This window comes from Sipha flava, unplaced genomic scaffold (assembly GCF_003268045.1).
Source record: "Sipha flava isolate LNK unplaced genomic scaffold, YSA_version1 274_pilon_pilon, whole genome shotgun sequence".
Taxonomy (NCBI): Eukaryota; Metazoa; Arthropoda; class Insecta; order Hemiptera; family Aphididae; genus Sipha; species Sipha flava.
The window spans coordinates 467,342-484,408 of NW_020272939.1; the positions used below are offsets into that span (position 1 = coordinate 467,342).

The 17,067-nt window shown below is 37.2% G+C and overlaps 1 protein-coding gene across 1 annotated transcript; it reads right to left on the reverse strand.

Moving 5' to 3' along the window:
* Positions 1–2,860: 2,860 nt before the first annotated feature.
* On the reverse strand, positions 2,861–7,032 carry LOC112685372. The gene is made up of 3 exons (XM_025557227.1): positions 6,458–7,032; positions 4,028–4,467; positions 2,861–3,630 (listed from the first exon to the last, which is right to left on the reverse strand). Exons 1-3 carry the CDS (start codon positions 6,573–6,575, stop codon positions 3,490–3,492), a joined length of 699 nt encoding a protein of 232 aa, XP_025413012.1. The 5' UTR covers positions 6,576–7,032; the 3' UTR covers positions 2,861–3,489.
* Between the last annotated feature and the right edge of the window lie 10,035 nt (positions 7,033–17,067).

The window sequence follows — 17,067 nt, forward strand, 5'->3', positions numbered from 1 at the left end:
TTATCAGAATTCATCCAGTCCCTTAATTTCATCTTTTATTTTTCACAACCCGTCCACACGGCTTTGTGGCGTGTATCAAAATTATTAAAACGTGTTGTACATTTGTCTAAAACGCGCGCGATTCATATATGCGTGCAGTAAATAAATAATTAGTTTAAAATCAATCGCAAGTTTTCAAATCAGTAAGATCATGAAAATCTAGTTCGTATATGTGGTAGAGATTTGGATTATTGGAATGGATGACAGCTTTTAGACAACACCAATGGGGTCGTAGAGTCGATACGATATAAATGAACAACCAGTTATTGTATCGATATAGGAGTTTCGAACAGTTTCCTTGGTGGTGACATTTTTATTTTTAGACCAAATCATGAAATCCGAATTTATATACATTAAGGTGTACACATTTCATTCGATATTCGAATGAAATAAATCCAAGTTCGATACATTACAGGTGTGGACTCATATATATATATATGATTTGAATAGTGTCAAGTGATTTTTTTAATGCGATGTTAATTAATTTTGTTATTTTCTTTAGCAATTAAAACCATAAAATAATAGCTTATAGTTATTGTTTATAGTTTTTCAGGCATTGATGTACGTTTTTTTTTGTAAATATTCGCATTTTATATTTAAATAACTGTGACTGAACGTGTAATTTGACTCCGACAAAGAGCTAAAATTGATCGTGATAGATCGTAATACACCGAATACCGCATAGATCGTCGTGCCTAAACTCAACCAAATGACCTACACGGAGTTGCAATCAGTACCATTTGTATCTTGTATACGGATTCAATAACATCGCAGAAAGAATACTATTCTATTTCGAATTCGATTTAGTTCTTCATCACCCAATTATAGATTTTTCAATTGAAATAAAAATCTCCCCTCCCAATCACACATACACATAATATCCCCCCCCCCGAAACTGGTTGTTCATTTATCGTAGAGAATTTATTCCCGCCATCCAAATCGTACGATTGGTTCAACACCCTGTGTAGTATCTCTTCCACCCTTCGAGTTCAACGGTGCCGGGTGATGGCCATTTTACGTTTACACCCCGCTGCTGTCACCGGAGGATACTTACATGATTGGTAAGCACTTGGTTTCTGACGGGTTCTTCGACGATAAAAACCTGTATAATGCCGAACACTGTTAGACTTTCGTTTTGTTCGACGCTGTGGAAATGACAAGGAATTCAAAGAAAGATTTTGACGCTGAAGAGGATGGGTTATGAAAAACAGTCAGTTATATAATATAATATACGATTTTTTATATTTTGTCAATAATAATACTATACACGATCCGTTCGGATTTCAATAAGTTATAATATAAAATCAAAATTCTGCTTACAAACGATATCTATGATACAAAAGAAAGACAACGGTAGCAAGACGCAGAGCAGAGACTCATGTCGCAGAACATACATAATAATATTATAGTAGTACATAACGTATGATATACATCATTATGTTAATAAATAGCTCTAAATCTATTTGCGGAACTAAGGGTATTAGTTTATGTCGTTTATACAATACAAATCTAAGAACGGAGAGAGAATAAAATACTATTTGTGTATTTGGATTAAAATTACGACGGTACTTTAAGTATACTTTAGCTATAGCGTTTTAATTTTTCATTAATTTTCGTTAATTATAATTATACATAAAATAAAAATGCCGTAACGGAGATACAAACACATTTTGACCGAATCCACGAAATCGAATATAATATATAACATAAAGAATTGACATGTATATTAATTTAATACGATTGTTCGTTTTAAATTTTAAATAAATATCTTCAAGTGTATGAAAAATGTAATTGTGTATTTACATATTAAAATAAATATTTAAAAAATCTATTACTACAATAATAAAAATTTTGGATCACAAAACGCTTATAATCAAGTCTTCCGATAGTTATTTTACATATATAATAAAAAAAATTTATCCATGATAAAATTCTTGTGTCCAAGTATGATTAATTTTTTTTTTTTTTTTTTGTGGACCGAAGAGAGAGATGATCATTTTAACAAATATTCAACATTAACATCTTTAACTCTAAATATAAGTGTATCTAATAATTAAGACTAATATTATTCTAATAGCTAAGAACACTATATAACTAAATCCTAAGAAAAAAAGAGATCAAAAATCCTAAGTAATTTTACATCTATATAATATAATTTTTTATTAAAAAAACTTACAACTATAGTTAATATTAAATAATGTACAAAGTATTTATGAATATATATATATATAAATATATGATTTATATGAATCATGAAAAACATCATTTATGCCATAGATTCGTCCAATATATATAATTAAAAACATAAAAAAATGGCATAATCACAGAAACGCTTTGATGGGCGAAACGAGGAACATTCTCAGGAGGAAATTCGCAAAGACTGATTTAAAAGCTCGAAGCATATGAAAGGCCCCGGGAACGTCCAAGTTTTATTAAACACCACAGAAATGCTTTTCGAAATAAAAAGAAAAATTGGAAATAATAAAAAAAAAGTTTAAAAAAAAACACATGCAACATAGTAATAATAACATAATATTATATTATTATTACGGTCAAACCCCAACAAGCATTATATTTTGTATATACATAGCAGTTATTATTAAATATATATTTTTTTTTATGATTCCCCTACGTTATCGTTGATAGTATGCACATTTAAACGGGATCTTGGCGTCTACACCTTCCATACTACTACCGTTTCACTCACCATTAGAACGAATAGAAACAAGAGAAAAACGTCCACAGAGAATTCAATTTTTTTTTTTTTTGCTGTAGTAATTTTTTAACGGTTTGGTTAACAAATTAATAATAATGCAGAATATGTGTGTGTGTAATAAAATTAAAAACGCGCTTATTTACAGTGAACAAAATATAAAAAAAATTAATATAATATATAGCATTTCGTACTAATTCAAAACCGCAAACGCGACGCGCTGCGGTATTGCCGTTCAGAAATCTATAGTTTTAAAAAACGAGATCAAAATGTGAACAGATCTGGGACTGAAACCGCAGAATTTCTATGTGAAACGATATTAAAATACAACAGAAAAAGCGTAGAAATAGAGATTAATTACAAAAAAAAAAAAAATTTACACTTATTATATAATAATTTAATATACAAAAAAAAAAAAAAAAAACCCCGAAGCATATGTATCTTATAACAGCAGTAGCTGATCAATACACACTTAAGAGTCTATAATAGTAAAATTAGTAAAATAATAATAAAAAAATAATAATTAATCATGATAAAATTAAATAATATAAATTAAATTTGGCTACGTTTGCGGATCATCTCACAATTCAGCAAGTATTGAGATCAACGGTCGATTTGATTAGCATAAAAATAAAAGTTTGTTGTAGTCACCATAACCGTGACTGGAACCTTATTGTAGTCTTTTAGACGTGAAAAATTTTGTTTTTCTTTCTCTCTCTCTCTCTTTCGAAACACAACTATTGTTTAATGAACATCTTCCAGCCGATGATCACGAACACGGCAGTGAGAATGGACGAGTCGATTTTCGACGGTGTAAGTAGCGACATGAGTCGCTGTTTTACATTCGACTTTTTGACGACAACTACGGATTCTTCGGCCTGCCAACAAAAACAATTGCACACACATGTAGAATAATTGCTGGCTTAAATTATACCAAAAGCCGTGTTCAAATAGGTAATGAGTTTGACGGTTTTTACTTTAGAAAAACGTATAAAGCGTATTATATTTAAAATTGACCGGGTGATTTTTGACGCGCTTTGAACTGAATCAATAGTGATGATTAATAGAGTTATTATTTTCAAAAACAAATCTACGGGAATCGCTAGTATAACAATGATTGACGAAGTTGGAAAAAGGCTCAATCAGACGAACAATTGCGTAGAGAGGGGTACCTCTCTACGCACCCCGATCGGGGTGACGTTATGATCGGAAGGGGGGGAAGGGGCAGGTACACATTTATATAAAACAACAGTAAGTACGAGTAGGCACACTCACGTCATTGTCGAACGATCTGCGGTCGGCGATTCCGGTGGACCGGTGTCGTCGAGACAACGGAAGTCCGTCGTTCGACTTGTCCCGTCGGTTGGCCGCGACGACTTTGAACTTTTGATGATCGTAATAGCACTCGGGGCACAGTTCGACTTCGAGCAAAATCTTCTTGGTCGGTTTCTTGTCCGCAGACGGTTGCGGCGGCGGCGGCGGCGGCGGCGGTGGCGGTGGCGCTGAGGACATGGTCGACGTGATCAAGTCGGGCAACGGTAACTGCTGCTGTTGCCCTTCCGATCGGTTGTGCGTCTCGGCGGTGGCTGTGGCCAGTCTGCGGTGGTGATGAACGAGCCCGCGCGCGGATTGCTGTCTGTTGCCCGCGGTCTGCCGGCGCTGTAGCATGAACGTGGCCTGCGAATTGTCGATGACCGCGGTCGCTGTGGGCATGCCTGCCGAGCAAAAGGAAAACAGTAAAACGTTAGCAACGGAACATTGTACGCCGTTCGGTTTCAACGTTTTTTTTTGTTTTAGCGCAAGAGAAGATTTACTTGCGAGAGGATTGATTGATTTATTTATTTATTTTTTAATATTATTTATTGTAACAGCAGCGAAAAACGAAATTAAAACGGCGAGTTTCGCGTTTGGCTAGCGATGAATGTTGAATAATACGAAAACAACTAAAAACAACTGGACGAATAAGAAGTATGTTATGTTATTCCGTAGTGTTCTCTGTTCAATCGAACGGAACGCAACTTCTCTCGATCGTCGACATGCGACCGAGTACGATTTGTACAAAGTTATAATGGGAGAAGCGACGTATTATATTCCGCTAAAACACCGTACTCGAGTAGGTCTAACCGTGCACAGAAGACCGCACGCGGTTTGTGGACGAGCATCGTCGGCCTTGGACGGGACGCGGCGGGCGCACTTGTTGGCAAATTATCGCCTTTTGTCGCGCGCGCGTTCGGGGAAACAATAGGGGCCGTCGAATTTCGCAATGATTTTTTTTTTTTTTTATGCTTTTTACCTAATAAAATACTCACGACAATATTGTGATATTCCATCCGTGTGTCACGCCACGGCTCTATCGAAAGTCGTTTCCCACCGTTGAATCAAAGATAATGAATGCGCGTAATACGGGCACGTGTGCACAAAAGAACAACGATTCCATTTCAACAAACACATGTCGTAATTATGAAATCGTATCGAAATAAATATTTAAAAAACTTTGAATAATAAAAATAAAAAATAAAAATAAATCTCGGCTGATAGCGCCGTACGTACGTATGTGCCGGCGAAATAAACGCAGAAGAATTAATTTCGTTTCGCATATTGCGGAGATGAAAAATGTTATTATTCAATATTATAAAAAAATTATTTTGACAGTTAATAGCATGCGTTTATGTACTGAAAGCGTTAGACAAAAGTGACCGGAACGGAACCAGAATTATTAAAATCGTACAGATGCCGCGAAAACGGAATTTTTCATTTTTCGCGGCAAATTTAGTTTTTTCCATGTGTTAGGGAACTAACGGAAAATTGATCTAATGCACGTTGAACACACAAACAAACGAAGAAAAATATACATGGGTCGTTCACACGCACCACGTCGACCGCCGCACGGGTTCTATTATGTTCGTATGCAGTATTATTTCGAACGCGGTATAGACATGTTCGCCAACCACGTCGGGTGGGTGACCTTACGGCGGGAGAGACGCGACAGGTCCGTAAAGAGTCTCGTGACGGCTACGGCACATAATCGAGGCAAACACGGGAAGCTGCTATTCATTCTGACCGACCGAAAATTTTTGTGACGATTTTTTTTTTTTTTTTTAAGTTTAATAATTTTAAAATTTATGGTTAACGGAGCAGTATAAAATTATAGGTAACACGTTGCTGTTTAAAAATTAATAATTTTTTCGAAAACTGAAATTCATTTTTCAAATCTTGGATATATACTGTAGAAGAAGAAAAAAAATTACGAACAATTTAACAATCATCCGAAAGGTAATACCGGACGGTTGACAATTTTTTTTTTTTTTACCGTATACGTTGATTGATCCACGTTTACCGATTTTAAAATCACAAGTACAGTTTTATCCGCGTTTCATATAACTCGCGACGAATGCTTTACGCAACATAAATTATTTTTGCACGTGTATATTTATTTTCGCAATTAGGTACTATTATTTTTATTTAATTTTTTTTTTCAAATGACCGGAAAATATTTTTTAAGACAATAAAAATAAACAAAATGTCGAAAATTATTTATTGACTAATTTTTATGCGAAATTTTTATTTCAAGAATTTAATTTTTACCGAATAATTTTTTTTTAGAATTAGATTTTGTTGTCGTAGTTTTCCGGGTATATTTTAATTTAAAAAATGTCCGCAATAATAAACTAACCTATCGGGATGGGACTTAAAAAAAACACTTACCGGTGACGGTTGTCCAGGGCATCCATCTGAGCAATGTCAACAATTCTTTGAGTAAATTTTCGATTCGCAAATACGAATGATCTTCACTGTCGCCTTCGACTCTGAACGGTACAGCCATGGCGATGCAGCGTATTTCGTTTAATCTCTCTGGTTTTTTTTTTCGGCGACCAACCTCGGTAAAACAGTGTTGGATTTTAAATTTTTTTTTTTTCGCGTCGAAAAAAAAAATTTTATAAAAACCGAAAAAAATTATTTTCCGGTAAAAAAAAACCGCACGTACGATAACGTATGATTGTCTATAACGCGTGTAGAAAAAAAAAAAAATAATAATAAACCGCCAAACGACACTGAATATCGTGTTTGTAACGAGCGTAAATAGTTTATTTTAAAAAAAAAAAAAATAATAAAAATACGTATAATATTATTCGACTGGAATATTCCAAGTGGCGGCGGCGGCGACGGCGGCGACGATGAACGTACGTAGAAGAAGAGTGCTCGGAAACGGTTCCGATTCACTCGACACCCGGAAGAGTTGCGCGTGGTCCAACGACTGAAGAGCGGCTCCGGCGTCGAGAGACCCTTTCGCTCGGTTTCGGCGGCGGTGCGTGGCGCGGCGCGCGTCAGACTCCGGTCGCGGCGTTGCGCGTGCGCGCGTCTTAGCCGACGGGACACGACCGCGGCCGACGGGGACACGCCGCTCGCGACGACCACCACTACTAACTACTACTGTTGCCGGTGCGCGCGCGTGCGCGTGTGCCGACCGGGTTCGGTCGCGATCGCCGCGGGTCGTACGATCTCGGCGGAGGTACTGATTTCCGCCGCCGGCGCGCGCGTTTTTCGGCGGGACTCGCGTCCCGCGCTTTTTCGGGCCAATCGTCGGCCGGCTGGGCGGCTGCGGTGCGAGGGCTGCCCCCGCCTCGAAAAACCCTGCCCCCCTCGCACCGCAACGCGCGGTCGACTTTACGCGTGTGCGCGCGCGTGCGAAATTTTCCTAGTCGTTTTGGTTGTTGTTTGAAGAAGAAGAAGAAGAAGAATTTCCGTCCGTCTCGACGGACCGATCGGCCCGACCAACATCGCCGTGCCGAAAACGTGCAACCGAGTCCGTTTTCCCGTAACAACACTCCGTTCGATATCGGAGACGTCTCGTGCGACGGATTGGATACGTCCTGTGTGTCACCCGCGACATTAAACGATCGTGGATTTTCGGCTAACGAATAATGATCGTAGACGATTTTCACGGCGGTAAAAATATGGCTCGTTCGACGTACAATGTTATACCCTCGCCTTATGCAATATGATATATTATCGTATTGAACATGTCAAACGAGACACGTGTTAAAAATAGTTACAATTTATTTTTCGCTCTTGTCGAAATCGATCGCAAAGAACTATTAATTACTACCGAAAACGGAGCTACACCCCCTCGGATTTCGTGACTACTACATTGCATAGGCGGAAATTCTCCATAATTTTAGAGGGGGCTAATATTTAAAAATACTTTATTGCAAATCAAAGCTAAAAAAAAAAAAATAATATTACCCTATAAATATCATGCAAAACCTAAGCATGATTTATTTTAGATAGATATACTACTATACAATGCAGTGCATTGCCGCGTCAATCCTTATATCGGTCCATTCCATATCGTTTGGTAACGAATGTTCGTGGTAAGGATCAGGGCCGTGTTTATGATTTTTCCGTCAAGGGGCAACGGCATTTTGCCACCCCTCTTCATTGTACTGTAAACCCGAAAATAAGTGTCTCCAACTATTCATTAAAAAGCCGCTCGCAATTAATTCTCCCCAATTTCAATACACTATAACGAGATATTTGTAATTAACGTCAAATCCAAAACAATAACTGAGTTTTTATCATAATATAGAATAAAGTTATAAAAAGTTGTCTTTTATAAGACTAATGGTGGTACCCTTAAATAATTTAGTACCTCACGGTCTGAATACCCCATTCCTACTCAAATCAAGATTAAACCAATACCTATATCTCAATAAAAATACTCTAAAATAAAATAAATTATTTTACGGTATAACAATAATTTTTTATATAATTTTATTTGTTCGTAAATAATTTTCCGTTGATAATACGAAATAATCGATTTGGTATTATTTAGAATCACCGTGCAAATATTGCAGCCCTCTTAAATAATTCAGGGGGCCATTGCCTCCCCGAACCACCCCTTAAATATAACCCTGGTCAGGATTATAATATTGTTTGCGTAAGTGCTTTTGTCGTTAAATTCATACGCCTTGGACGATCGACGGCGATACGGTTCTACCATTGATTTTCAATATTTAATATACGAAAAATATCAAATCCACGTTTAATAATACGATGCATCTAACCTTTTCGCTTCCAAAATGTCTAAATTTAAACGCAGTTATTATTACTATTATAGTTCCTGCGGGCTTTACTACACGTTATTTATTAGACGTACAATACAATTCGTTACAAATAAATGACTAAAGGAAATTATATATTTGTTTGGTTAAAGTACAACCTAAGGCGATTTTACTCGAATAATATTGATAATTATACTTAAATGAACACCGTTGTTTTCAACTTATATGTATTTCAAATATTAAAACCAAACCACAATCCCATTGTTTTTAAAATAATGATACAAGAAGATAGTTAATGGTTTTCTAATGTCTATTTCAAATCCATTAACTTAACTAATTAGTAATTTTTAAATGCGTCTTATTTAATCTGAAACGCCATAAGCTCAGGCTCTGATTTAACTAATTCGTAGGAACAGTACCTATAAATAATAATTACGGGTTCCTTAATTGTTTAACATTATTTACACTGTTGCGAAAACAAAATGTTCGTCCAATATATTTTTAAAATAATGATTAACTATATTATTCTTGATATTAATTATAATTAAATTCGTGTTTATAAATAACTAAATATTATTTCTTAATTCAATCTGGTCGAAAAGTGCTACAAATATACAAATATTTCTTTGCTTTCGGAAGAGTTAGTATTGCGTTTGCATATGTTTAATGAATTTCAGTTTACTAGCGATATTTTTTTTTTATTTTTTTTTTTTTTTTATATTGTATATGAGCAGATATTACACGGTGAAATTGAAACTATTCTTCAACCAAATAATCGGGATCCAAGTCTATGGTTAAGTTCGTTTGCATAATTATATTGATCGTAAATTGTTGATATGGTTGATAATTTAATTTCTATTCATTCAAATCGTTCTACTACTTCAATATACATGTATCACTATTTGCGTCTATTATTTCAGATATAAATCTAACACAATCTACAAAATGAATGTCGCTTATAGATTTCTATTTTGGGTCTTATTGTTTTTCTTCTGAATCAGTGTTAAATTTATGGAGTTTTTTCTTTCTTCGACTCTGATACCTGATATCTTAGTTCAAAAGAACTACAGATTCGCTTTCATAATCATCAAAATATTCTTAAACATTTACGGCGCAACTGAAAATATGAGTAGATATAATAGTAACAAAATTATTTTAAACGTTTATACTTGCGATTATAATAAAGACTATTGTCGTAATTTGTTAATGCGTATACGTATTTGTGAAATGTATGTAACGGTATAAATGTCTACGGTTTGTTTTAGGAAAACAAATATGTATAAATATATATCCCGATCGCATATCGATGCTAATTTACTTACGGTTATTGATTTATATTCCAACTGCCGAGTGTAAATATAATATTTTAGTTCTATTATAACATAAAACAATCATAACATGTATACTTATCGAGTCCGATAAGCTGCATCGCAACTGATGTATAAAAACGGACCGGGTATTTATTGTTTGTCCGATAAGTTTGAAAGCGGATAATGTATGCGTTCCGTATTATTATACTCGTTATCTGTAAACACGACTGTAAAATAATAACGCAGATTAGCGAATGAAACAACGAGGCGACACGAATAAATCGTTTTTTAATCATTTTAACGTTTTATTGTTTTAATGGTACATCATAGTCAATATCGGGTGGAGTGAAAATCAATATCCGCACCGTTCTACGTTAAATAGATACGTATTTTATTATTACGTCGATTACGAAAGAAGAAATGTGTTCAATAATCCGACATTGAAACGTTGATTACGGTATATTTAATTCGAGTTGTGTAGGTTGAACATTTCTTACAAAAACCCATAGTGCAGTGCATTTGTTAAAATCAAATCGATCCAATACACGAAATAAAGTAATGCGCTTCCCACGCACGATATACGGTGTACGTAATGCGGGAAGAAATCAGCACAAGTGTGCACAACACAACATACTCGTATAAGTCAGAACGTGTGTGACAAAATCACGAGATAATGAAAAAAAAAAAAAAAACAATTTTTATTATTGTTGTTAACACAATTCGCGCGCGTTACGCAAGAACAACGTGTTTACGGACACGTACTGAGACGTGGGTAAAAACTAAAAAGAAACCCGTAGACAAAATAATTATGTTCAACGGAATCGACGGATTTTTTTTAATTTACACGTTAATCGCAGTAAACCGTTTCCGACGATAAGATTCGTGGCGGTGGCGTAGATACAATTTTTTTCTTGGTGGTGGCGTTTAAGAGTAAGTTTTCAAGCGTTCTTTGTACATCTCAAAACGAGGTCGTATGTAATAATATTACATTTAAAATGGTATCGCTACTACGTCCCGTATTTAATGAAAATTAATTTGTTACTCGATTTTTAACATGTACCTAATCGTAGTGAAATCGAAATGTTTTACCGTAACGTGTACATATCAACAAATAATAATCAAATATCGTACAAAAAAAAAAAAAAAAATTTACGGGGGGGATGTAAGCCCCTTACACCCTCCCCGTAACCACGCCACCGGACTTGGGTGTGTAATATTTCTTCCGGCGGAGAACGTTACGCGCGCGCTCAGCAACGGTCAACGGTTGTGTCGGTCGCCGATACGTGTTTGGTATACCTACTCGATGTTGAACGGAGAAAGAGCAACGCGTTATAATACCAGCGCGGACTCGGCATGAGTCATATGCCGTTTACAATACGCGCGCGCGTTGTGTTGTGTTGTTGTTCGTAAGAGCAGGTCTCGTCTCCAGCGCTATTCTATCGGCGATATGCTTTAATATCGTTTTTTCGGTCGTATAATAAAAAAAAAAATATATATATATACGTATACTTTTTAGAAAATGTACTGTTAAATATTTTTTCCATCCGCTCTCGACGCGTGCGCGTGCGAGTAATATAATCGTACGAATATAACGTGCAACAACCAACACGCACAAAAGACACGTTTCCCTCTCGACTCCCACATTGCGGCGTGCGTATGTGTCCGCGCGATAAACCGCCGAAACCGAAAAACCGAAAGGCCAACGAACACGGTTTGTGTGCGCGCTGGTACAACAAAACAACGCATAGGCGGAACGGCAACGTTGACCTGTTTGGTCCGGGCGAACTGTTGCCGCCGATTAGTCATACGGGTTCGGAACGCGGCACCGTTTTTCCCCCCTCGCGGGTACGCGCGCTCTCGGTCCGTAACGCATTAGACGTTTCGTCCGCGGGGGGGGGGGGGGGGACGAAAAAAATTGCGGACGGTTTTGTTCCAAGAGCTCGGCCGATACGTAGGAAAACGCTCGATCGCAATTAAGGTCTACGCTTTCGGTCACGACGGCGTTGTACACACCCTACAACAGTGTAAAGGTCCTACGTGCCAGGGCCGTATTTAGACTTACTTACAGGGGGGGGGGACTAATTAGGTCAGGCTCAAAATTTACAGGTAAAATTGTTGATTATATTCAAATCGGGTGAATCCTTAATATTTGTGGTTTTTTTTTTTTTTTTATCCAAGCCGGATCCGCTTAGAATCGAACTTTGTGTAGTTCTTTTTCAACACCTGTCTGTGTTTTGAAAGTTATACACGTGTTTTATTTGATTTTTCACTAAGTATGGTTGTAAAATGATCCATACAATTTGAAATGTGTATCTCACGTACGATCGATTCCTTAAATACGGATTCAGAGGGGGGCGATCGCCCTTGGTACGCGCAGGACTTAAAGTGAAGGGGGACGCAAGGGGACTCGTGTCCCCCTACCTGTCATTGCGCTTATAAAGCTTCCTCTTAAAAATTGTTTCGAAAAATTTATCGAAACGCTCAACCGTTCGTTAAAAATAATCACCACTAAATGACCACTAGGGATGTTAAACGGTGTTCTAGAGAAAAATATTACTCTTATTAAGTATAAATTATAAATTACATAGTAATCGATATAAACTTATGTATAGGTTTTTGAATTTTTTTTCTATTTTATTAAAAGATATTTACAACCTGTTGTTTAAAACGACAAGTATAAGTGAATTACATTGATTTTATGACAGCACATGAATAGTTTGCGGAGGAAATTGTTTTCCAACAAATTAGAATATATTCATAATTAACTACCCAGTAATTGTACGGGACCGCACGACGCGCTGAGAACGATATTTGGATTAGGATCCTCCCCCGTGTACCTTTTTTTGTCGCTTAAAATCCTGCCTGCGTGCACCGCAACGGTTAGAAAAGTTATTGAGCGTCCCGAGACGATCAAATGGATAACGCGATACCGCGAGTATGCGGGTATTTAGCGTTTCGCGCATTTAGAAGGAAATGTACACAGTGCTCGACTTTAGGTGGGACGCAGGGGGACAGAGTACCCCAATTAATTTTCAGAAATTTTAGCGTCCCCCTACTATTATTACGCTATAATAATAACGCTCAGCCAGTTTTGGGGACGTTCTTTTTTTTTTTTAAGTAAATAGAGTCCTCCTTCTTTAATTTTGCCAAGTCGAGCACGGAATGTACAATATCAAAACCGTTAACGTTGCTCGCGCGCGCGTACCCGGCGTTCGCGAGAAGATAACGTATTCGTTCATCGCTGTTGCAATGCCACGAGCGCAAAAGTAATTTTCTGTTATGACCGTTGGCGAATTCGGTCGAACACGTTTGGAGTGTATTATAACATGTTATTACGCGTGCACGTATTGTACGTACCGCTGAACTGTACGGCACGGGCACATTATATCGTACCTCTAAACGAAACGAAAACGGTGTCGAGGCGTCGACCGTTTTTAGATGCCGCGGATCTTCGACGGGAAAGGGAAACGTGTAAAATTCCGTGCTCCGAAATCCACTCGATTGCATATTATTATGATTAAGTGAAACATCCACATGAACGTAACACCGAACAAACCAATATGATATACAGTGCGTTAATATTGTAATATTTTCAGAATACCGCGTGTACTCCGCTGATTATCATTATCGTGTATCATTAATGGTTGTATACGGACTATATAGTATACCTATCGCATTGGAATAAACGAAAAAATTATTAATTAATTTTCCGCGTATATTACGGTTCTATTTTTTTTTTTTTTTGTATAATTTAATATTCCATCGTTTACATTACGACGATTGTGTTTTACTATACACTAACCGGTTTATATTAACTTATTATTTTAACGTATTCAAAAAACGCAACACATATAAAAACATCTTGTTATTAAATTTAACGCACGTACGTTATAATTTATTGAGTAATTGATTTTCCCTAAATGCAAGGTAACTATTTACATAAACCACTGATACCGGACTAATACTAATACTATGAAACCAACGGATAATTAAACTAGATAACGAAAATCACACGAAAAACATATTATGTGAATCGTAATTACACACGTTCGGTGTTCTAATGTAGAACACGATAAAATGTTTAATTTTTTCAATTATTCTTTGAATAATTCCTAAATTTATTTTAAAACATGAACATTTTATATGTATACGTGATATTATTATCAATGCATTATTCGAACGTAGTATTTTAATAATATTGACTTTTTTTGTGACGCGTGCAGTGACCACAAACCATACGGAGAGAAGTAATAAAATCGTAGAAAATTACGAAAAAACATTCATTAGGGTAATAACGTTAGAAGTGTTTCGCCAAAATATTAACTAGCATATTACGGTTGATAAAATATCACAAGCCTACACACAACGTTTTCGTATGAAAACAGCTATACGTCATTTTAGCGTAATTTCATCGTCTGGATCTTTGTTTTTGTAATTTTGTTTCGTATTGTGTATATCGGGAATCAATTGTAAACTATACAATTCTGTACACGATCAAACAACACAAATTAAACTCTTCTCCGCCCTTATTAATGCTTTAGATGTACCCACGCTTGGTGTGACGCCGCGATAAAAAATTATGGCGCTGCAAAACGCACATACTTCGGAAATCACAGGATATGACGACAGTTATGATTAAGATGATACATCTCAAATAGTGAAAGTACAGTATCATGATTAAACATAACAGTACTTTTTTTTTTTTTGTTGGATAACGATTAAATATTTGTGCCTACCTACGTGTTAATTTTATTGTTTGTGAATTAAATTTATTACACCGAAACGGGACTCACTCGTTTTATTACAAAAAAAGAAAAAAAGGTATTAACGTGCTTTTGAATTTTTCCTAAACCCATCGAATCGAACACACCGGGTAATAACGAAGAACCGATTGTATGGTTATAAAAGTGTTCACTTTTCCGCCGTCTTTATGCGTACGAATGCTTCGGAGAGTGTAATCTAAATCGTTTATACGTAAACATTAGCAATGTTTAGGTAAATAATTGTTTTTCGTGTGATAATCTTGGAAATTAAATGTTACTGGGTTAACACGAAAAAAAAAAAGTGATCAGTTATAATACAACTATAATAATATAGTATATAAATATATACTGTAGGCCGAAAAAAAAAAAAGGAATCTCAAATAATGAAAAAGATAACTACTTGGAATTCGTACTCGGACGATTAAAACGTACGAATCGATCGGATTATTTTTTCCATATTCGTAATCATCAATTTTTTTTCTTTTTCTCCGTGCCGAGCGGTAGTTCTAAACCGTACCCGCGTTGCAACGACGGCAACCGCGTTAACCGTATTTTTCGACGATGTTTCGTTCGCGACGGTAATGCAGAGGACCGTCGGGGGGGGGGAGGATCATCGCGGTGAACATATTTTCTTAGCAAGCACCGCGTGTCCACGTACGCGCGTATTCGTTTTCGCTGGCCCGACTCAAACGTTTACTCACGCCTAGGCGAACCAAAGTTGTGCCGCCCCTTACGTGTAAATAGTACATCGAATATTTATTCCATATGAGCAACACTAAAGTAGACTTTATCCTGAACTAATCACGTATGTTTATGTATAGTCAACAATTGATTAGATCAATACGTTTGTAACGACAAGTAAACCACTGGCAACAGAACAAAACGATTTACAGTCATATTTTTTACCACACATCGTTTTATACGAGTAGCTACCGGGAACGGTAGTATTTTTTCGAAAACGATTTACACTCTAAGAATGATCGACGCCGCCTACCCCTTCGGCCGGGGTGTGCGCGTCTCGGCCGATCGCGCGAAATCACATGAACGGACTCGACGTTCGTCGGTGGCGAACGCGTGGAAAAAACGAACGAGTGCGCGTGAAACGCGGAACGGGACGGTTTACGACGGTTTTCCTGTACCGTTTGCTGTTGTTCGGTTTTTGTCCCTGTCCGGTGCGCGTAATGCAATACGTCCGCCCGTGGACGTTTTACACGCGTAACGCGCGCGCATTGTGGATCGGCGTGGTAAAATGTTCGTTGTTCGTTCTACGGTTGCCGGGGCGGGAAAAAAAAATGACCTGCCGAACAAAGCGGCCGACGACCGGTCGACCGGAGAACCGAAGATGAGTCATCGAGCACGGCAAAACGGAGCAACAGGTCCGTGCACGTTCGTCGGCCGAAACCTATTGAAAAGCGGAATCAGGAAATCGGCCAATCGCGGCCCGTCATTGTTATTGTTCGTATTACCGTCGAGTGTGTTGTACAACGGCCCGACGAGGACCGAATCGCGCGCACGACAACCGCGCACGTTGTCCGCGTCGCAAAGGATACACTCCACAGCGTTCGGTACTGGATAAGGGTTCGTACGCCGACGTGAACAATTTAGAACAAATCGTTTCACGCGGTACTCGTACACGCGTCGGTTTTGGTAACGTTGGCGGTTTTTTAAATTTTTTTTTTTTTTTTTCACGCGATGTAATTTTCCGTGTGCGGCTACAAACAATCAGCATTTCTCTCGGTACGGCGTTCGATGGTTTAGTTTTGACCGTGCGCGTCCGAGGTGCAAGGTGGTCCGTACGGCAGCCATACGATGTTTCAACGGTTTAGACGAATTCGAGCGTATGAAATACGTAGTCAATAGGACATTACTAACTTGAACTCGAATCCCGTACGCCTTTTCATCGGTCGATATTACGGTCTACGAAATGAAAAAATACCGTGATGCCGGTATCTTTAGGAGAAAACAAATCGATAAAAATTATAATGAATTACGTCACTGGAAAAAACCAACAACCTACATATGTATGTATTAATTTCAAACACCAGTTTTTTTAGAGGATTTGTGTATGATTATAGAAGTTTTACACTTAAACGAGAATAGATAATTTAAGTACAACACACTATCCCATACGTACACATATACCTAGAAGTACATTAACATCGCACAAAGATTACTAATAT